This window comes from Apteryx mantelli, chromosome 2, assembly GCF_036417845.1.
Source record: "Apteryx mantelli isolate bAptMan1 chromosome 2, bAptMan1.hap1, whole genome shotgun sequence".
NCBI classification, from domain to species: domain Eukaryota; kingdom Metazoa; phylum Chordata; class Aves; order Apterygiformes; family Apterygidae; genus Apteryx; species Apteryx mantelli.
Genome location: NC_089979.1, coordinates 43,254,521 through 43,277,567, shown reverse-complemented (window position 1 = coordinate 43,277,567; position 23,047 = coordinate 43,254,521). Strand labels below are relative to the sequence as shown.

The 23,047-nt window shown below is 38.9% G+C and overlaps 1 protein-coding gene and 1 long non-coding RNA gene across 3 annotated transcripts in view; one reads left to right on the top strand and one right to left on the bottom strand.

Annotated features, from left to right (window-relative positions):
* Positions 1–11,129: 11,129 nt before the first annotated feature.
* Positions 11,130–14,966, bottom strand: LOC136991260 (uncharacterized). The gene is made up of 2 exons (XR_010883305.1): positions 14,519–14,966; positions 11,130–11,379 (listed from the first exon to the last, which is right to left on the bottom strand). It is a non-coding gene; the product is annotated as an uncharacterized lncRNA (long non-coding RNA).
* The window catches only part of JPH1 (junctophilin 1), a 90,376-nt gene continuing 80,939 nt past the window's right edge, over positions 13,611–23,047 (top strand). For both annotated transcript variants that reach the window (XM_013942868.2, XM_013942869.2), the window contains exons 1-2: positions 13,611–14,055; positions 21,155–21,911. In XM_013942868.2, coding sequence (XP_013798322.2) covers positions 13,677–14,055; positions 21,155–21,911 — 1,136 coding nt within the window. In that variant the 5' untranslated portion in view covers positions 13,611–13,676. The remainder of the gene's footprint in view (positions 14,056–21,154; positions 21,912–23,047) is intronic.

Sequence of the window (23,047 nt, the reverse complement as noted above, 5' to 3'; positions counted from 1 at the left end):
TCTTATACTTCCAAGCATTTTCACTGACGAATAAAAAAAGTAGTTTCCACTGAGGAAGAGTCATCACTCATGATAACATTAACACAATACAAAAATACAGTTCTCTAAATAAGGAAATTCTTATTTCTTCAGCCTTAATTCTTGGTGTTTGTCCATTACCTATGTGCAAGTCTGGACTAAAAAGCATACAATAATAAGCTAAAATATTTCTATTAGCATACTTCAAGTTTCACTTCAGGAGACAGTTTGATAACCACATTAGATGGAAGTAAGAAGGGGAAAAGTACTTCTAAATGCTTAGGTTGTCCTCTGTTCTACAGCAGCCTACACCAGCGCAGCAGCAAGGATGAAGGCAATTCTGCTCTAAGAGCAGCCCTGTGTCATCCATGGATTCCTCACTACAGCAGAAAACCCATCAGGGCTAGCTGGGTAATCTGGCTCATGATTTAGCCTGTAGGGAAGCATGGATATAATATTTTTTATTATACTAACATATTTATTTTCTATCTATATCACATAAATTATGCTCCAGTATTGCAGTGATGAAGTCCTTTCACAACTATAATAAAGAAAAACTAAAAGGAAAACATGGTGATCAATTATAATATCAACTTGTTATATTTACTGAATTTTGAAAGCTGAAGAAATTTGCATTACGTCCCATTTCTCACTACACCTATTTTAGCCAACTAGAAGCTTTATTCCTGATATTTCCCAGTGGAGGGCCCTATACATGCATAACTTAAAGTACCAGCTCTCATTTCTGTGTTTGACAGGGGAGATTCAAAATCCTATTTACACAAGTTCCATTCTGTTCAGCTAGTTATTGGAATCCTATTTTGTTAGGCATTCACACAGAATTGCATTTTTTTCTCCTGTTTCTCACTGAACTACTGCAATGGTTAGTCCCTATCTGACTGATAATTGTTCTTCAAGTTTTTCATCTGCCTCTGCCCCACCTGCAAGTGTTGGTGCAACAAACATAAACGAATCAGATTGATAGCTGCTATCAATTAGTAAACCCCTTCTATGTGTCCTGATCCAAAGAGATTCTACTTTATCTTAAATTATTCTTTGAGTCTGTGGATGAGTTTTATTTCTCAAATATCTGAGTTTAATACTCAATATCTGCATTTTAGGTGTACTGCATAGGCAGGAATGGTCAGCTCTTTTTGCTTTGTGGGGAGCACACAAGTATTTCCAGGGAAGTTAACTCCAATGTGAGTAATGACAATTTAAAAAATTAGGTTTCTGTGACTTGACTGTTACAAACTGCCTATGCCACTATGCCAAAATTCAAACTTCCCATGGTCAAAAAAACCCACAACCCCCCCCCCCCCCCAACCAGCAGAAATTAAAACATAGCTGGACAAATTCATTATCAAATAGCACACAAACACACTATTCGCCTTAACCCTCTCATAAGCAAGACCCTCATTTGCAAAAGTATAAATAGGACAAGATATAGTTTTGGGCAGCAGTAGCTGTCTATGTTCTTTTGGCACTGACTGAAACATGCTGGCATGATTTTTTCTTAACTGCATAACGTCACTCTGAAATAGAGAACAAACACCAGAGCTACTGCTCTGCAAACACACTTCCTTCACCATGTTTATCTCAATGAGATTTTCATAGGAAAAACAGATGTAGTTCATTACTGCAAGCTGAAGGAATGTGTACTAAAATGCACTTGCTATATAGCATTTACTGAGTTATCTGACCAAAAAAAAAAAATTAGGCTATATAGAGCAAGGGATGAATTTAAATCCTGCGTAACTGATACAAATGAAAGTATGAAGCTGTCTCTGTGCCCTGTGCAAGTGTAGGGGAGAAGAGAGTACAGCAGGTGATGGTATGTGTCTGAAATAACAAACCCTTTCCACTAACACCCTAGCTAATATAGAGGGTGGGCAGGCAAAGCCAGAAGAGCAGAGAAGCTACAAAAGCTAAAGCTAGCTTTTCAAATTTTAGAGACTGATAAATGTGGGGGGTGAGGGAGAGGAAAGGGGCAAAGCCTAGATCTGATTTCTGTAATGTCTTGTCAAGAGCAGTGGAGTGAACACAAAGACAGAATTTGACTTGTTTGTTAACTGTCCTCATCGTAAAATACAGAAATAAGAAATAAAGACACTATGTTAACAGAAGAGTTTATATGAACAGAACTTAGACACACTGAAGTAAGAACATCCTTTTGGTCCAGAGGGGATAATCTGTCTTTTTAAAATGAAGAAATAAACAGTGTTTTCTTGCAGGCTTGAATATTTAAAATTCTCTGTCTAAAATGCCAGATAGGCCACAGACCTTGAGGGCTGTCTTACTGTACTTAATTATATTGCAAAGTGAGAACACATGGGGAGGAAACACACTGGAACACATTGGGGGCGGAAACAACTTTTTAATCTGAGCTTTTCTCCAACTTCATTTTATAGTACATTTTGATACCAACTTTGACATTGTGTATGACCTAAGACTGTTAAACAAAGAGCTATTTTTCAGTCCACCTTTCCTCCTTCACAAAAGCTTCACGCTTCAGTGGTTCTAAGTCACCTGCAAACACAATCAAGTTAACATGAAAAGAGAGTCTAACAGGAACAAGGTTCATATCTTGGAGCAGTATTTCATACTGTGATTAAGTTTGTGTTCCCCATAAATCTTGTATTGTTTAAACCGTCTGGCCTGTGATTCTGTTTCCTCCCTTTTTCTTGATGTCAGCTTCTTCACTGCTGGAACAAGATCTCTCCTAACTGCAGCTGCATTTGTAAACGTTTCATCAAAGGCCCTGAATGTCTGGTAAGCAGCAGACCTGTTGGGTGCTACAAATATGATCTTGGTCTATCTCAGGGGAAGAAAAGCGTGACCATATTTATTGCTGAAGCTATTCTGGGGGCCGTATGACGTTCTTCTCCCCTCTGGCTGAGCAATGCTTGCCTGTTCATCTTTCAACACTCACTCCAAGCGTGATAGGATGAAATAAAACAAACAAATTTTATTGGTAGCAAAATTACTTGCATGTTGAAGACTTATATTTTAACAGCTTCATTATACACTCACACATATGCTTATTTCCATAACAATGTTATATATTTTTAGTATAAGTAGATTTGGCACTTAGGTAACATTAAAAAGATAAAATAAATCATTGTAAGAATCATTGTAAGAAAGGCACAGCTATATAAAATAATTCAGATTAGTATGGAGGCACAAGCCTATCAGTCACCGCAAATTAAAACTTAACACAGGTTGGTGGCAACTACGAATTATTCTCATATTATGTAAAGCTAGTCAGCTGTTACCAAAGACTCCACTGAGTAATTTTACCAAGGTCTGCTTGGCAGAAACAGCGCAATAGCTCCAGCTCTGCACAACACCTCAAAGCCTGAACAGCAGCTGTGTCTCCCAGAAATTGTGAGAGCAAGAAAAAAAAAATACTGCATTCCTGGAAGTGATAGTGCAGGTAGGATTCTCTCTCCCAATTTACGGCAAGTAGCTTTTAGACATATGAATCGAAACTTCCATTGTAGCCAATAGAGAGCACCAGGCTCTTCCAGTGAGTGATTCAGCCCAACACAGCATAGGATCTACGCTTCATTTGTAACGGAGAAAAAAACAACTATACAAAACATTAAAACGATACACACACTTTTCAAACTTCAAATATTATCATTTTGCCAATGTTAAAATATTTTAACCGAAAAAATAAAAACATACCACTGACACTATATGGCACATGAAGTATAGCAATTTTTTTTCCTCTCTTAAGCCTGTCCAAATACATTTTCACCACTAAAGCTGAAGAATCACACAATTATTTAGTGCCTAATTCATCCATTTGCTGGAGACTGTGAAATTTTGCATAGGAAATAACTGTCAAAGATTTTCAAAAATGGCTAACATTTAAAAAATATTTCATTTGGCCCAACTTTTCAAATATGGTGAACATCCAGCTGTTAAAAATCAAATCTCATTACAAGTTTCTTTAGTTAGACAAGCAAAAATTGCAGCATCAATAGTCCTTTATACACAAAAAGAAAAATGTATCCTCCTACTTCTAATCTTGGCAGGCTTCTGGTGCTTATCTCAGAATCCCAGTCCTCATATCTATTAGGTTTGTGGGTTTTGTGGCAGACCCTCATGTAAGCCAAAATACCACATGGTTAAATGTGGGCAAAATTAACATAACACTTCATGAAGTTGTCATGTGGAGTAAGCGAATTTCAAATTTAATTTTAGTTCTCAGTTCAGTGGAAATAACTGACACTTGAGCTTCTTTGTTTATCATTTGCTACATCTTTCATCTAAATCAGTGATCAAAACTTCATACTTAGCATACCCAAATACTATGCAGCTTAATGACACTGGCAAATCTGAGAATTAATAAATGAAAACATGAATTAAGGTGATTCCTTTCATGGACTATATAATAAAACTGGTTGTAGGCATACCTATGAGTGACAGATTTAATGGCAAATACCTGCCTAATTTAATACATCTGATTATTCAATGAGCCAATTACATATTTATTATGCATTCAGACCACTTTAAAACAGATAGAATGCCGTATAATTGTTTCTCAAACATACTGTATTATAGGAAAAATATAAATTCCATGATTAGAACAGACATAATCAGAGAAGGGATATTTTTATATTCCATATGAAATTTAGATTAAAATTCTCTCTTATATGCTGAATACAGAGCATAATTGGGTTACAAAATTTCAAAGAATGGATTCGTTCTCACAAAGAACCTATTACTGCAAGATCATAACCTTTTACATAAAAAGTTTACTCTGTTTACTTGACAACTTCAGTTAAGAAAGGATGCTGCTTTGATAAAGAATGTGAGGAATCTTGTTTTAGACTGCACACCTAGCATGAGGTAATAAGACAAATACCAATTATATCTTAAATCACACTTGCCAGAAGCACAAATATGTATAACCTATTCATAACCAGAGCTGCAAACACAGATTCATGTGACTTCACCAAAAGAATAGCCTAAAAATTATACCGCACTTAAAATATAGAGATATTTATCAATATTATTTGGTGGATACAATTTTCAAAGAGCAGAATCTGATCTTTACACCAAATTTTAGTGGACAACTAGAAAAATATTTGGCAGCCATGCAATATTATATAAAGTATATCTGCTAAGAATGCCAGTTCTTAAGATGCAAAATGGGCTATTGGTATCATCCACATGGTGAACAGGTTTCTTCATCATACAAAACACCATGACACTGTTGTAAAACTATCAGCCATAGAAAAGCCAACAGATTAGAAGCAAACCAAAAATAAATTAAATCTCATCCCAGCTAGGATTTTTGATTCACTGGTTAGGCTGATTATGATGATACATACACACACACGCACACACACATATATATATGTATATATGTGTGTGTATATATATGTATGTATATATGTGTGTATATATATATCTCTGTGTGTGTATATATACACACACACACACACACATAAGCTCTTGCTATATTTTTTTCATGTAAAGTTAAACATCAGAACATGTTTAAGTATCTAATTTACATGTTAGCTGCTCTGAGAACAATTTTTTTTTCCCCCAAGAGAAACATTAGCAGATAAACTCCAGAAAAATACCAGGAGGATGCATTTACGAATTTGGGCCTAACAAGCATTTATTTCTTTTTTGACTATTTTAATTAAAAATCAGTTAGAGTATGCCATATTATCCTCATCAAAATTTAAGCAGAATGAGGGAGTGGCTTTCTGTTAAAAGTATCTGCTGTTCAGACCCTTGGAACACTTAAGCTCAGCTCTCTTATTGAAGACTTTGTTAACAGAAATAACTCTTAAAACCAACTACACAGTGCATAGAAATATCCACGTTATATCCATCATCAAAGAGCAAAAAACCTCAGCTCTTGCCTCTCCGGTAGCATTCGCATTCTTTTTTCTCCATGACCATTCAAAAAAAAGCCCACAGTTATACCTATAACTCATTTCCAGAATGATGATGATTTCACAAATTGATTTATTCAAAAGCAAAAGAATGGCTTTTTACATAAAGTTAACAACCAGCAAGTGAATAAGAAGCACAAACACAAGTTCATTGGTAGCATGCAATAGCTGTTTTGATCTGCTCCAGGATGGCATAAACCAGACTGCATGCCAATACACATGGCTGTGAACATAAAGTATTTTAACAGTATTTGTTATCTTAACATTAACTTCCTACTTAGAAAAAAAAAAAAAAAGAGAGAGAGAGAAAAAAAACCAAGACACTTCAATTTTTATAAGGAGAAAAAAAGAAATTCACAATTAAGACAGAGTTAGGAATGAATACAGATAGACAGAGGGCCTCATCCAACTGGTCACTAACAATATTACCAGACAAAATCAAAGCAGATCAGAGTAATGTGAAGAACTGCGGTCCCTACAGATCTGGGATGCTGGGACAGCTGCTTTCTGGAGATGCGCTCCTTGTTGCACAGATGGTGTGATCAGGAGAGTTCTGGTTTCCTCAACCACAGAGTCATGCTGCAGGAAATAGAAACTACAGAGCAGAGACTGTCTGTCTAATGGAGAAATTCTTCTTACCAAAACTTCTGAGAAGATCTGTGATCCTTGGTTGCAAAAAGGCTAACTAATAAGGATGGGTTTTAAGCTGAAATCAATGGGTGGCCTAAAACACGGCAAAAAGCCTAGATCTTGGGGAAGATGTAAGGGGATCTCAGTAGAGAGAGTCAGAAGAATGACAAGATGGTGAGTAGCACGTCAGGCTGCTAAACATTTATTTATGTATCAAAGTACTAAAGCAACAACTATGAAAATTATTTAGCTCATTAGCCAATTTACACCAAAGTTATCAGAGGAATTAAGATCTCAAAAATGCTACACAATTTTTACCAAAACATACATCCAGGTAAAAGAGAGAGATGCTTTGCATGTCACTGAGAAAACATGAAACAATCCTAATTCTCATGTGGCACGACACCATGTCAGAGAGCAATACAAACACTCCAAACAGTAGGAAAAGCTTCAGTCAGACCTCAGATCTCCTCAGGCCACCGGAAAATCTTTAGGACACATCACAGGACTCAAGAGCTTTGGGTGCTCCTGCTAATTGCTCAAAGCACAGAACATGTTGAAAATGGTGGACTTCAACAACCAAGGGAGAATGCTACACCAAGATTACAATGCAATGTTCTCTGCTGTTATCCAGCAAAGTGACTATATCAAATTTGGAATAGCCTTTCCTTTTGAGCAACAAGGAAAAACTGAGTGAGAATGCAAGAGTAGAGGGCAACTTGGGTGGCAGGTCATAGAAAAATATTGTTTTTAATTCCTAGGAAAGAGAGAATAGAATTAAAACACAAGAGGTGAACTGTAAAGCTGCCAGCTTTTCTGGACTCTTTCAATTGCATTAGGGCAACTGTTTGTATAACTGCTCTGTGAACAGTATAATAAAATGATTCAGCTTTAAGAACAACAAAAAAATCTTTTTGCTGGATTATTTTTAAACTGGATTGGTTCCCTGATCCAAATCACAGCTCACTGAAGAAACAGTTGTGCTGGCAGCATGGAGGGCTGAGGGGCATGAGAATAACTCAAGCCAGTGTCAGCCAGGACTGTCTCGTGAAAACCACAATCTTGGAGGTGCTCTCCACTAGATTTTATTTTATACTAAACTCCAAAGAGTGATCTGTGTTCTCAAAGAAATAATGGGAAGGGCATAAACACAAACTATCTCAATATGCGTGAAAAAAAGGCATGTAGCATGAGACAAACTTGACTAAATCAAGAGCTCTTCAATGATCCTGAAACACTAGAAGGAAGTATATGGAAGTAGAAAGTAGGTCAAATTGCTAAAGGAAGAATATTAGAGAATAGCGCAAGTATGTAGGGACAAAATCAGAAAGGCCAAAGCACGGAATGAAATACGGCTAGTAATGGTCAGAAAAGGAAACGACAGTCTAGTAGTAGCAGGGGAGGGTCAAGGAAAGAGTTGTTCCACTGCTCCGTGGGGAGGGAAAGCTATCGATCTGACGCTGAGATAATCCAAAATGTTAAATGCTTTTTTTGTTTCAGCCTTCACTGAAAAGTTTAACTGTGATCACACAGCTGGCACAGTTACCAGGAACTGTGCACATGGAAAAGAGATGTATGTATTTTGACTTCAGTAAAGCTTTTGATGTTAGTTAAATATGATCACCACAGGTAAAACTGTGGCGAGAGACTACACTTTGTTTACAGTTACTAAATAGTACTTATTAATTATTCATTCCCACACCTGAAGGATGTATCAAATGTTAAATCTGTACTGAATTCTATAACATTCAACACTTTCTTTAACAACTTTGATCTCGGAAAAAGTTCACTACCTGTATAAAATAGGGAGGAGCTGCAATACAGGATTAGAATTCAAAACAGACTTGACAGCCTGGAGGAGTTATCTAAAAAAAAAAAAAAAAAAGAAAAAAGTTCAAGTGAATGTGTATTGAGTGCAACTCAACTGCACTAAAATGGGAAGCAACTGATTAAGCAATATTCTGTGGGAAAGGATTAGGACAATAGCAGAACAAACTGATAACTAGTCAAAACATCATCAGCATAAAAGAACAGCATCATTTGGGAGGCACATGGAATTACGTTACTCTAATATAGTCAAATATTAGCTAGAGTAGTGTATTTTGTTTTTGAAATCATACCTCAACAAATACATAAAGTAACTAGAGAAAGTCCAGAGAAGAGCAACAGTGACAGTTAGAGGTCTAGGAGGAAAAAATGAAAGATCTAGACTACTTAGTCTAAAGAGAAAGGCTAAAGGAAGACATGATGAAATATCTTCAAACACTCATGAGTTTGCTGGAAAGAGGAGAGCAATAAACTTTTTCCTATGTTCCCTGAGGAAGCAATAGACTTAAACTGCAGCAGTTGCAGGATTCAAATTAGCATTTAGGAAAAACTTGCTAGTGATAAATCTGATCTGAAGGTCTTTTCCACCTTTAGAATTCTCTGGATGGTAATTTAGGGTAAAACACACCGCAGTGATGGTGCACTTTTCTTCAAGTCAAGCATTATAAACCAAACATATTTAGAGTTAAATAAAAAGAAGAGTAGATTAAGGTATAGTAAGGCACTCTTATTTTTGTCCTGCAGACATACAAAGGTTTAAAAAACCCTAAATCTTAACAAGGATCAGAAATAATATTTCATATTTTCTCATAATTTCATAAACATTCAAAATCAAAACACTATTGCATATCATAATTATAAGACAACCTAATATTTTTGTACATTTAAAAAAAATCATTACAGTACAACTTATTTGCATGGAGAGTTCTGTCACTATTAAAATCACTTCAGAAACTAAGATGATCAATGTAGATGCATTTCTTTAAAATCCCACCTTCATTTAAAATCTAATTCACTTACTTAGAACACTGAAGAAAATAGAAGTCTGGGTACAGAACACATTCATCTTGTTTTAAAGCTAGAAAACAATTGGTGTTTTTGTTTTTATAAGCTTTATGAGCACTTTTACTAAGCAAATAATAACTTTGTATTCACTGAGTAAGCATAGTATGTTTGGAATTAAATTTGGTGTCTTTCTGGCTAGATCCCGGTTTCAAGTGCAAGGTAAAACTCACATTTGCCTATGCAGCTAGGAACACTAGTTTCGTAACACAGTGTTTCTCAAAATAATAGTAGGAATTTCCTCTTTTGCAAAAAATCCTGTAGAGTTACAGTATTCACAGCAAGTTCCTTGAATTGCCAGTTTAGTAAGAAAAAGTGAAATGTTCCTTTCTATAAGTAAGGCAACATAATTTGTATAAAAATACAGTCAGAACTACATTTATAAATTTGTTAATTTAGATTCCAGACATAAAAGCTGGCATTAACTTTGTGGCTGTTCAAATGGAACCAAGAAGGAATTTTCTACTTGCCTTTGAAATTTCTATGTTGTGGCTTTTGTACTACCTTTACTTCTCTATTCTGCCTCCTACGCTACAGTCCTCTGTGTGAACTCCTCTGGTACAATGTGTGCGGCTCCTGTAGCTCATCAGTTAAACACCCTGCCTCTGTTCTGCAGAGCACTTAAGAACATTCTTCAGAGCTTTGCTTTATTTGAGCACAGATATCTTGCAAATTTTCATTTAAAGCTCATGTGTAGTCTCACTGAAGTAAATGGGATTACTTAAGTACTTAAAGTAATTCCCTGCTGAATCAGGCTTTTAAGGGTAAGAATAAATGTGCCTAATTTTTATTCATGCATCAGATATCTATCAGATTAATAGTTTAAACTCAGCAGTTTGTATCTAGTTAATATTAAATCACTAGAGTTTAGTATCTCTACCTGCTGCATCTAACCTCCCTGCATCAAGGGCCTTTATAAATATAACCCTGCAGCACAGTTTTTGCATACATACAGTGTAAGCATGTCATCAGACCCAATGCCGTGAAGATTCACATAGTAACCGAACCACACAAAGTAAACTTTCTCTGATCAATATAAGACAAAAATAGCTCTCCATTGTAAAAAATAAACAAACTGTACCTGGACTTTGTATTTTCTGAATGTTACTTATATCAAAGTCCTCAGAAAAGAACTCCTGTAAGGAAGATTTAAAAATAGTAGAAGCAATTATATTTATTTTGGACACAAAAGGTAAACACATTTTTCTACCTATAACCGTTTGCTGCCTGCATACTATGGAGTTTTAGAACTATTTGGCAGCTTGATACTGGGAGGAAGTGTCCAAGGAAACAAAACAGGCAGATCTAAGGTACTTAATGAACACACACTACACACTGCATATATTCATTACCTACAAACTGGCGAGAGCAAACACAAAATGTCATGAACTCAAGTTGAGGCTCATCAGTGCAAAATCTGTCATCAAAAAAATCTACAACCTCATCAGCAATGAGACACTCAAGACTTCTTACATCATCAAGACCTGGCTGAGTGATGCTGTAAGTTCCATGTGAACCACCTTTATCCTCAAATTTATCAAAATTTATCCCCTGTGGAAAATCTAATAAGAGAAGGCTGGCAGTAATGAATTCATCTTGTCATCAAGCATCAAATCCAAGATAACTTAATTTAAATAGACCTGGAAATATATACCACATGTGAAATTACCATACATTTTAGGCTCTTTGCAGGTCAATAAGACGACACCCACTGACACCTCTGTGATAACAGAAGAATAGATATAATTCCTTCTTAGCATGTTGATAGGTCACCTCTGGTCTGTCCAATCTTGTTGGTTACATCTGGATCTGATATTAAACCTACATAATCTAAATCAAGGAAGTATAAGCGAAGGACGAAGAGGCCCTGGACAGATCCTCATTTCATTAATGCAATGGTCCAATATGTTTTAGTGCACAGCTAAAAAAAAGAAAAAAGAAAAAAGAAAAATTCAAATACAATTCCAATTCAACCATGACAGCTAATGAATCTGCTTATAGAATAATACACAGAATTACAAACAGGGGACCTCAATTATTACTTTAATGGTATACCAATATTGGCTACAGGCGTGCTGACTACAGGTAGTTCCCCCACTCCCATCTAAATCATTTCAGTCTTCTGACATTCTGTGCTGAAACACAACAGGGCTTTCCCTTGTGACAGGGCTGAGAAAATAGAAGAGACTGATGATTCAGACAGAATGAAAATAATAAACTCCTCAAATCACACACACCTTGACCACCATTTTTTCCAACCTTGTTCCTGACTAGACAAATGCAGGATATGTAGGGCATAACACCTGATAAGCTTGAGAAGTACTAAGAGGATACTGAATTGCATCTTCTTCAACAATACCATCTACTGCAACCTTTTCAGATTTCTTCTCCAGTCTCAATAATGGCTTTCCACAAAAGCTCACATCAAGGTAAAGGTCTCAGTACTTAACTTCAGCACACTCTACAGCCTTGTCCAAAGATACATGAAAGACTGCCTAATGTCTGTGCTAAAGACACAATATTCTTTTCATTTTCCACGTTCCAAAACAATGGAACAAAATTCCAAGGCAGAAAGGGGCATCAAACACTCCCCTGTCTTCTCAAGGACAAGGTACATTTCTTTGATCTTGTCTTTTTCTCTTTGTGGGTATGTGCACAAATATGTGTGTGCACAGTCTTCTATATATTTTTAAGCAGAAGAAGAAATCCCAAAGTCCCATACTGAAACAGAAACAAGACTTCATGGCACACACTTCTCCCTCTGAGGAGATGAGAAATAACATGGGACATGTGTCAGTTATAGCACTTAACGCACTACTAGAAAGAGCTGAGATACTTTATTACTGACTGTAATGAGTATGCTATAAAAACACGGAACAGTGTTGTGAAGCACAGAGGTTGTAAACTTATTCAAGCTAAAAGGCTACGTTTAATATGTGCAAAATTTTCCTTTAATTGATGCAGTCAAAACTGCTTATTATTGGTCTGATTTTGGCATAAAATTTCTGAGGCTTAACTGTTTTAACTTCTGATGGTTTGTGTTCAAATCTTTGACTTGCAATTAAGTTTCTGCTTGTCTTCACCAGTAGTTCCTATCAACAGCTACTAAATAGCTATTGCTATTTCCCCACTTTTCCAAATCTTCTGCATCCAGATAGTACCACTCCTCATAATTTATGAATCATGCTTTTTACAAAATCCCTGTTGAAGAGAAACATTTGCTTCAGATTTTCTTCCAGTCCTGCTCTATGACTGCAACAGAACGAAAAGCTGGCTTCAGAAAAGACGCCCTGAGAGATAACCAAGAGCTTTCAATCCCTTCTCCGCTACATTTTCTCCAGTATTTCTATGCTTCCTTCTTTCTCCTGTCATTTGTCATTATATTTTTATCTGATTATCAAATATCTGGCGAAGGAGCACTTGGCAGCCCTTAAAGCCATTCAGTTTTCCAGAGGCCACGGGGCTGAAGGCAGGATGTGAGATGCCTGACAGAGCTCCCAGGAGCACTGCCCTTGAAAGGCCATTGATAAAAACTTACAGTTCCTTGTGTCCCCTGTTTCTAGACCTCAGTTTCTGCAGCCGCTGCCGGCTTGCCCCTTCGAGAAGGAGCGCTTCGCACGCGGTCTGGAGCAGGGACGAAGCACTACAGCTCGACCGTGCTCTGCAGCAGCAGCTTGAGCATAAAGCGAGCCTCGGAGAAAGACCCCGAACCAGAAGCACCCCTTGAAAGCGCTCTCCCTTCGCGTATTGCCTTGTGTGCGCTCGCAGGTGTGCGGAGGCAGCGACCTGCTGCGCAGCCCGAGGGACGGGAGGCCTTCGGGGGGGGACGAGAAGGCGCAGCAGCGGCGAGGCGAGGCGAGGCGAGGCGGCGCCCGGCCGCCTCCGGGCAGGGCTCCGCCGCCGGGCGCCCCGGACCCTCCGCCGCGGCGGGAGCGGCCGCGGCCAGGAGCCCGCGGGGGGGGCGGGCGCGCACCTGCCCCGCGGCGGCGGCGGCGGCGGCGGCGGCGGCGGCGGCGGCGGCGGGGGGGCGGGGCGAAGGGGCGGGGCGCCGCCCGCCGCCGCGGGGCTGCGGCTGGGCTGGGCGCGGGCGGCCGGCAGCGCGCTGGCAGTCGCGGGGGGCGGCGGCGGCGCAGCGCGGCCGGGAGGCAGGGGGGAAGGCGGGAGGGAGACGGCGGCAGCGGCGGCAGCAGTGGCGCCGCGCTCGTTCCGCTGCCCTGGATGACGGGCGGCCGGTTCGACTTCGACGATGGCGGCACCTACTGCGGCGGCTGGGAGGACGGCAAAGCCCACGGGCACGGCATCTGCACCGGGCCCAAGGGGCAGGGCGAGTACGCCGGCTCCTGGTCCCACGGCTTCGAGGTGGTGGGCGGCTACACCTGGCCCAGCGGCAACACCTACCTGGGCTACTGGGCGCAGGGCAAGCGCCACGGGCTCGGCGTGGAGACGAAGGGCAAATGGATGTACCGCGGCGAGTGGTCCCACGGCTTCAAGGGGCGCTACGGCGTGCGGCAGAGCCTCAGCACGCCGGCCCGCTACGAGGGCACCTGGAGCAACGGGCTGCAGGACGGCTACGGCGTCGAGACCTACGGGGACGGAGGTGGGCGGCCTGTGGGGGGCGCCCCGGCCGCGCGCGGGCGGCGGGAGCACCGGGATGCCGCGGGGGGAGGGGGGGAAGGGCAGCGTGGTGCCCGGCGCGGGGGGGATGCGCGTGCGCGAGGGCAGCCCAAACCGCCGCCCTCCCCTCACCGGTGCCGCTGTCGCGGGCTGAGAAGTTTCCTCTCCCGCTCCGCCACTAAACCCTTCCCCGCGCACACACACACACACACCGTTCCCGGTGACGCACGCAGCTCGCGGGGTAACTGCCAGCGAAGCACGAGTCTCCGCCGTGGGCGGCCCGGCCCGGCGCGCGCCACAGGTGCCCGGTGCCCCCTGGCTCCGCCCGCGAGGCGCTAACGGCCGCGGCGGGCCGGGCGTAACGGCCGCGGCGCGCGGGCGCTCCCGGCTCGGCCGGTGCTTCCCCCCGCTCCCGCCCCCGGAGCGGTCTGTATTCCCAGGCTTACCGTTTTCCCTCAGCCAGCTGGGGGAAATGTGCCTGGGTCGCTGAACTTGAGGAATGGATTACGACTGCCTGAAAACATTTTTTCCTCTTTCTGTGGTGCGGCAGCTGCTGGGCGATAACGATAGCTGCGCTCAGCAGCACCTATATCAGGGAGAAAGCAGGCAAACGAGGTCTCCGCGGAGCTCCCTTTCACTGTTCTCAAAAACACCAAGAACTTAACAAGCAAGTCCTTGTTCCTTGTTGCTTCCCGGTTAATTAAGTGCATCTTTAGTCATTCATTAGACTGTTAAGCTCATGAACAGGACACTAAAGGTAATGAAATAGGCACCCAGCTTGGGTAAAACCGAGGAAACTTAGCTCCGCCTTCATTTAATAACTCATATTTTATTAAAATATGGGACAACTTAAGCATACTATTGTAAGTACGAGCTATGTTGTGAAATTAAAGAGGCCAGTCTCTATCACCACCTTCACCACAAAAAACAAATGAGCGCTCCGCCCTGTAAGTGTACTGAGCGGTTGCAGTATACTCCGTAAGTGTATACTGTAACCTCCTAGGAAATTCCTAGGAAACTCCTAGGAAATTCTGCTGGTTTATTTAACTCAAGGGATGTGAAGCCAAGGTTTCGTAGGGTCTCTTAGGAGCAAAGCCTGACTGAATAGCTAGTTTCACTTAATCTTATTGTACCTATGTCTTTTCAAGCACTGCATGAAAGGCAAATAAGCCTGGTCCTTTAAAATTTATCTTTTGCAGCAATAATGTCTGTCATCTGTGGAAGTGCCACCTGGGACTTCAGTGCAGTTACTCTTGAATTTGATTTGTCCCAGTATGGGGGGAGGGGGGAGGAATTGGTCTCAGTTTTAGGACTAGGGCTTTTTTTACAGAAATATTGCTTGCTTTAGCAATGAGCGAGTTGCTCAAGTAACATGCACGAAATAGAATTTATGAAAATCAGTGGTAACTTAATTTTCATTTTATCTAACTAAAGGAACAACCCTTTTATGAGATCTCTTAATTGAGGCTGTTGCTGGTTTCTTCAAGGATTTTGATAAGCGGTTTGTGATCAAGCTTAAAGGATTGCATCAGATAATAGATATTTTTTCTTTTAAGCAGAAGAAGAGACATTAACAGTTGGATGTTTTTGGTGGCTGGTGTGTTTGGCTTTTTTTTTTTTAATACAAAATATAGTGAGTTAGGTAAAATTCATTTCCTTAATAAGATGAAATGTGCTGTGGTTTTTGGAACTTCGACCTTTTTAATCCTCTTGTTTACACTTCTGTAACGATCTGAAAATTGCTTCCTGGTGTGGAAACTTCTGATGCTCACATTCAGCCTAGATATGTGTTTGGGGGTTTAAAAAGAAAACATGAAACATAAATCAGAATTTTTGTTTCATTTTCACTACACAGTAGACTTATTAGCTAAAATAATGATAATAATAATAAATTAGAAGTCAAAGAGCTGAATTTGCTGCAGTCACCCCTTTTTTCTTTCTTTTTAGAAAAGTGAACTGGCATTTGAATAATTTTTTTTAGGAGAGAGTTTCCTGATAACTAAAGTACATTGTATTTTTTTCTTTAGGCTTGTTGTGGATTTTTTTTTTAATTTCTGTATAGTAATGATAATTCAGAGGTAAATTTCCTAAATTTTTTAGACTTAAACCTAACAAGAAATCCATTGTCCAAAGGAACATATGAAGCATGCAGTTTAAATCATAAGATTTATAGTTTTATTAACTTTAATCTGTTACCAAAGCCCTGATCTCTTACATGTTTCAGTTCATATGAGCAGAGGATGTGAAGTCCCATTGATTTTTAGTGTAAGTATTCCTGAATGAAGTTAAGCAATACATCAAAGATGTTCACAGATGAGAGCTTTTGTTTTCACACTCTGGGAGCAATTGCCATGTTTGTACATCTACAAAAATACCTGAAATGTCTTTACAGGGAGATCAGACTTGCATACGTGTCTTTAAAAACATAATGTCAAATATTTATGGTAAAGCTTTTCCGTTGTTATGATCTGAGAATACTAGTGTAAAGAGGTAACTGTGTTTAGACTATGCCAATTGCCAATTTGTTTTAAAATTCCTAAGCCTAAAATCTAGGCTTTTATGCTGTTTTGGGGGGGGGCGGTTGTTGTTTTTTTGCAATATGTTTTAAAATGCATAGGTATTATTAGGAGATGTAGCTGAGTGAGGGAAGTGGAACACATAGCAAACATTGACAATATTCCTCAATGTTTCTGCACATAAGACTGTGCACAGCATCCATAACAAATAGCCTGCTGTGTTTAAATGCTTTAGAATTGCGGCTTAGACAAATCTTTAAGCAAAACATTGTGAATTATAATTCATGATCCCCCATTCATTGTACATGCTAATGTTGGGCCTTCAGATGGCCCATCAGGTTGTTTCCTACAGTGATCTGGACTTCTATACCCCCTTTAAACTCTCTAGATTTTGCTGCACCTGTGTGAGTCCACGAGTCTACCTGAGAAGTTTTTATAGAAGGATCAAGGCCTAATTTCAAACTTCAGTATGTACAAATAAATTAGTTAGCAGTGTATGACCCTGCAAACAATAGCAGTAAGAGGAGTTTTGCTGTAAGGATGTGCACTGTCCTTCTATAGAGATCAGTGAGGAATATATCCTAAGAAAAGGTCATCAGTAGTACATATGTTCATAGATTGCTAAGTACTCTTCTTTCTAGATATCTGCTTATCTAGCATTTAAGTCTGAAGAGCATGCAAAAACCTTGATGTAATGCCTAATTTGTTAAACTCCTGGAAGATAAAAATAAAAGACGAGTAAGTGGAAAAGTTATTACAGCCTTGGCCTCTCAGCTTTTTCACACAGCATAATTTTAAAATTTTATTCACAAGTAGACAATGACATTTACAGCTGTAAATGCATTGTAAATACAACCGAAAGTTTTCTTGTTTTGTTTTTAAAGGGGAGAGGGATGGCACAGCATAACCCTAAGGAGACAGGCTGTAAAATTATACCTTAGAGCAACTGACCAACAAAAACAAAAGAAAAATATACTTTCTAATAGTTTTCAGGCCCAAAATATGAACACCCTTTCAGGGGAACCAGTTAAGCACCAGGTGGATAGTCAGGAGAAGTTGTGGCTGAATGTTTCTTCATTGTTACAAAGGATACCAAGCCTAGCTTTTAAAAAATAAAGCTGACCAATGTTGTTGTTTTATGGTCAAATACGGTTTTCAAATAGCTTGGTAATTACAGTGGTAGTCTTAAATTGACCCTTACTGGAACCATCAATTAAGGTGAAAGGGGAGAACACATGTTTGTTGGTATTATCCATCATAACAATATGAATAGTAAATGATGAATGTTATGTAATATATCACGTGTGTTTATAAATATATTGGAGAAGATTGTTTTATCATGTCTTGTATCATATGCTGTAGCATTTCATTATTTAATAATATTATTTTGCCTTGTCTTGCTCATTTAAAGCTTTCTAAAACATCTTCTGTTGGAGGTGATGGTACAGCTATAGTTTGCTGTAAATCAAATTACTGAGATCTCCATTCTGTAAGGCCATTGTATCTACATTCTGTGAACTGCCCCCCGTATGCCTTTAAAATATTTTACCTTTAAAATGCAAGCTGAGAAATCAAGGATAATGAAGCAGTTTTTCAGCACTAGTACTGGAGATCTTTCCTTTAATGGATTTGTAATTATAAAAAAGACAATTGTTACCTGCAAGACTGCACAAAATTCCAGCTAAACATCTTTGGTACTTTCTAAGTACTATTTTTCAATATGAATCTTCCATTTCCTCATTAGCTATTTTCTCTTTAAAAGAAACTGGCCTTGATTTTATTGCCCTGGTAGGAAGAAAAATCTGGTAAGTAAATAACAGCACATTAATTGTTTTGGTTTTAATGCTCTCATAGGCAACAACAGCCACTTTCATTTCTGCCTATGGAATATTGGAAAACAGAAGTCATACTGGATTAAATATTTTCAAATTTTCTGCATTTACTCATTGAAACAAAGCATTATCAAGAAAAAATGCAGCCTATGTTGACCTTTGGTAGTTTTATAAAATTCTGTACTGAAATATGTTTATTCTTCTTCATCTGACACTAGAATAACAATATGGAGGGCTGTAGTTTTGAGTTGCTATTCTAATGTAAGACTATGGTATAATCAAAATTAGAATTAGATATATTATTTTAACTGTTACAGGATGTTAGATCATAGTATGTAGCAGTAAAATATATGTAGCCAGATTCTTAGTTCTGGTATATCATTATGATAGTAGGTACAAAATGTAGTCATTTATGCTCATAAAATATTAATGTATTTCTGGGAAATTTCTGTTTAATAAAGAAACATTACAAGATGGCAGTATTTTTACAGTATTTACAGAATATGCCATATCAGTGTTTTGTGCTCATGTTTCTATTTGTTCTTCTCCATATGCTGAGTTTTTTATAATAATCATGTTTCTAGATTCAGCACCCTTACAACCAGTGCATCAGCAGGTATCCAGGATACAGAGAATGAGAGAGAAACTAAGAAAGTTGTTTGTTGTTGATGTCAGCAGCCATCTGTTAAAACAAAAACCTTCCGCTTGGTAGAATTTTGTACCAACACAAAATAGTTATATTGTTGAACCTATTTAATATTATACAATAAAGAAAGCACACTTGGCAAACTTAACTGCCTGCTAACACTAAAATATAATTTAGCAGAAGAGATAATATAGTATAACTGTAATTGATAGATAATTGACATGTACACAACTGAAATGGTATGCTTTTACAAAGGAGATGTAATTTCAAAGGAAAGAAAGCTTTGAACTACATCTAAAACTCGAGGTATTTGACAAATGTGAACATTTTTTAGTCAATCACTGTATTTGACCTTTGATACATAGTTCTCTGAAGAATAGTTTTTAATATGTAATCCAATTAAAACAGAATAAAATCAAAGAAAGATATTTTAAAGATTGCTTATTCATACTTCTGTAAGAATATTCAGTCAAAATAGTTCTTTTAAAAAAAAAACACCTAGGTGGGAGAGACACCTTGTTTTGGAAAGCTTAAAGCAATTTAGTGGGGATTGGAACAAAATGATCTTAGAAAGCAAGTTATCTTCTGTTTGCCAGTTGTGAGGTTCCTGGCACCTTTCTTTGGATCATCTGGCTTTAGAGACTTAACACTGAAGTGCCTATCTGACCTGAAATGACAATGTCTTTTAAGAATGCAAGAAAATAATTGCCTGCAGTAGTAATCAGATAATGCAGTTTCTTGGCTCTGATGCAGGTTTGCCTGAAGTCCATTACATGGATATCTGTGACTCCTCATATCAAATACCATGTTGCTCTTCTATATGTTGATATTTAAAAAGGAATACAAAAGTTACTATGATTGCAATGTAAACAATGAAATGCAGTTAGAGATAGAATGGTATATATTATTCTCTGTTTATCACTGCCTTGTCTTTCTTACGTACAGCAGCACAAATGAAAGACAACTTTAGATTTAATAGAAGCAGTGCTAAAGCTTCATGCTTCTGATCTTTCTGTCACAACATACTGCAGTATGTAAATAGAAAAATAGTATCACTTATTGTATTTTTATGTCTCGTCAGCCTTCCAAATTTTTGATGACTGTCAAATAGCTTGAATATCTTGTTCTTTCTTTAAACCTGAGCTCGGCTGTTTCTCAAGAAAGGCACTTACTCCCCTGGGAGTTTTTCATAGGGTAAGGTGGCAGTAAAGTTAGTATGCTACTTTCCTGTAATACTTGCTTCAGAAATGATAGCTAGAATAAAACAGAGCTTGTGTTATACAACCAATATTTTGTGAAGCCAATATACCTTGTTTATGTTGCTGGAAACAGCAAGAAATGCTAATATCAAGAGTTGATGTAAAGTAAGGTATCCAGAGGTTTTGGTCTTAGTATTTTATACTTTACTTCTATTCAAGTATATTCAAAAAACTTTGAAATACTTAATTGTACGATAAAACATTATGACAATAGTCAGATTGGCCTGTAGATCAGAACAACTTAGTGGCTTGTCAAGCACACTCTGAAGTGGAGAGGTCTACGGTCATCTTAAACCTGGGACAGGAGGATGTTTACTGCCCCCACTGGCTCCTTCTTCCACTCCTGCACACACACAGCAGGATCTGTGAGTGGCTGGAGGCAAGAGTCATGAGTAACTTGCTCCCTACCTTCCCTCCAACCCTCTCTCCTTCCTTGTCTGACCACATGTAACATGGCTCTGCTTTTGCTTATCCCCTCCCCATCTAACCACCTTAAAGAAATGTTGAAGGAGTCTCGCTTTAGAAATTTCTTCCATGGACAGACCCATTCAAAAACCACTTATGATAGCCACTGTGTTTTAGTTGCCAAAATACATTATTGCGGCTTCAAGGTAAAGGCTTTTTGCAGTGGACAAATAACTTATAAGCAAAACCAATAACAAAAAATATTTTGTATACTGTATCATGTTCTGTGATTTTTTTTTTCCCCCCACATTTCTGCTTGCCAAAGGAAGAGTTGATGATATAGTATTGCCAGTAGCATACTGTATGTAGCCTATTAGGTCTTCTACAACTTCCAAAATTAAATTTCTCTTTATTACTTTAAAAGGTACCTACCAAGGGCAGTGGACAGGAGGGATGCGACATGGGTATGGTGTGCGTCAGAGTGTACCCTATGGCATGGCAACTGTGATCCGTTCACCCCTCCGAACATCTCTAGCTTCGCTTCGAAGTGAGCAGAGCAATGGCACCATTCTGCACGACATCACTTCAGACAGTCCAGCTGGAACAAGAGGAGGTTTTGTGCTGAATTTTCACAGTGATCCAGAAGCCATGGGCATTAAGAAAAAAGGAGGCTTATTCAGAAGAGGATCTCTTCTTGGTAATATAAAACTTAGAAAATCTGAATCTAGATCATCAATATCTAGCAAACGGAGCTCCGTCAGGAGTGATGCTGCTATGAGCAGGATTAGTTCTAGTGATGCCAACTCTACAATTAGTTTTGGAGATGGTGACTGTGATTATTGCCCTATGGAAGACCATGTTGATGCCACCACGACAGAAACCTATATGGGTGAATGGAAGAATGACAAGCGCAGTGGTTTTGGTATTAGTGAGCGTTCAAATGGTATGAAATATGAAGGAGAATGGCTAAATAACAGGAGGCATGGATATGGATGTACCATGTTTCCAGATGGCACCAAAGAAGAAGGAAAGTATAAAAATAATGTTTTGGTCCGCGGAATAAGAAAACAACTTATACCAATACGAAACACAAAAACTAGAGAAAAAGTGGATAGAGCAATAGAGGGAGCACAGCGAGCAGCTGCCATGGCAAGAACCAAAGTGGAAATTGCAACTTCAAGGTATGTAATTGGCAAGTACATTTGTTCACCACTGAATTTTCAGAAACAAAAATGTATTATAACATTTGTGCTCTTATTGTTGACAATGACTCAAAAGTGCAAGTGTGTAAATGTTGTCTTCAGTGAGTGCTTGCTCACTGTTCAGTTTCCCGTGTGTATCTTATTGAGTTTAATGAAATCAAACATATAAAATTTGGAATTATTGAGCCCTTGATTTCAGTAAAGACATTCATATATGTTTCATAATATACTGTGAAAGTAAATTTCCACAGCTCAGGTATTTCTGCCTAAACTCAAGAACCACTGCATTATTCCTTTAAACCTATATGGAAAATAAAACTGGTGAGGAAATCAAGGGAGTGATTTGGGGAATGTGGAGTGAAGTTGAAATATCTTCTCATAAGCATTCTCTAGTTATTCCTATTTGTTGATGATTTTTTGGGTAGCATCTGAACTCTCTGATACTGCCCTATTTGACACTGAGCACCTAAAGATGCATCTGTTTATCTGAGAGTGGTGATATGAGGTGCAAGAAACCTGGTTGAGGCTCTTGTGCTTTGAGAATCTTGACTGATTTGCCAAGGAGAGTGTCTGCAGAAAGTGTTCTGTATAAGGCATCTTTAGTTTTGGACCATGTTCCGTTTCCTCCTGCTTCATCTGAATTTGTCTGGGTCTTGTGACCACCATTTCAGATAGCAGCAATCATTTCCTCCCTAGCCCACTACCAAGTGTTTGAGATGGAAGGGAGAAGTACTAGAGTATGAATAGTGGAGAGAGAGAGGTTATTTCTGCTTTCAGCTCCTGAGCAGCAACCACAGTTGTCTGAAATGGAGTTCTTACAAATTAAATCAATATAGACGATTTTAATAGGTTTCATTATAAAGTCTAAGGCTACTTTTAAAAACTTGATTTTTTTTTTAATGCCTTCAAATAAGTTTTTGTGGAAGTTCCTCTGTTTCTTTTGGTTTTCTCAGGCAGACTTTTCTTGAAATATCCTGTGGACCAAAAAAAAGCCCAGAAAAGTGCGTGAAAGAAAACGTTCATGCCATACTAGAAAAAGGATGTCACATTACACTTACGCATTACGCTGGACAACTGATTCTTGACTTAGTGTAGTCACTAGTGTGTGTTCTGCG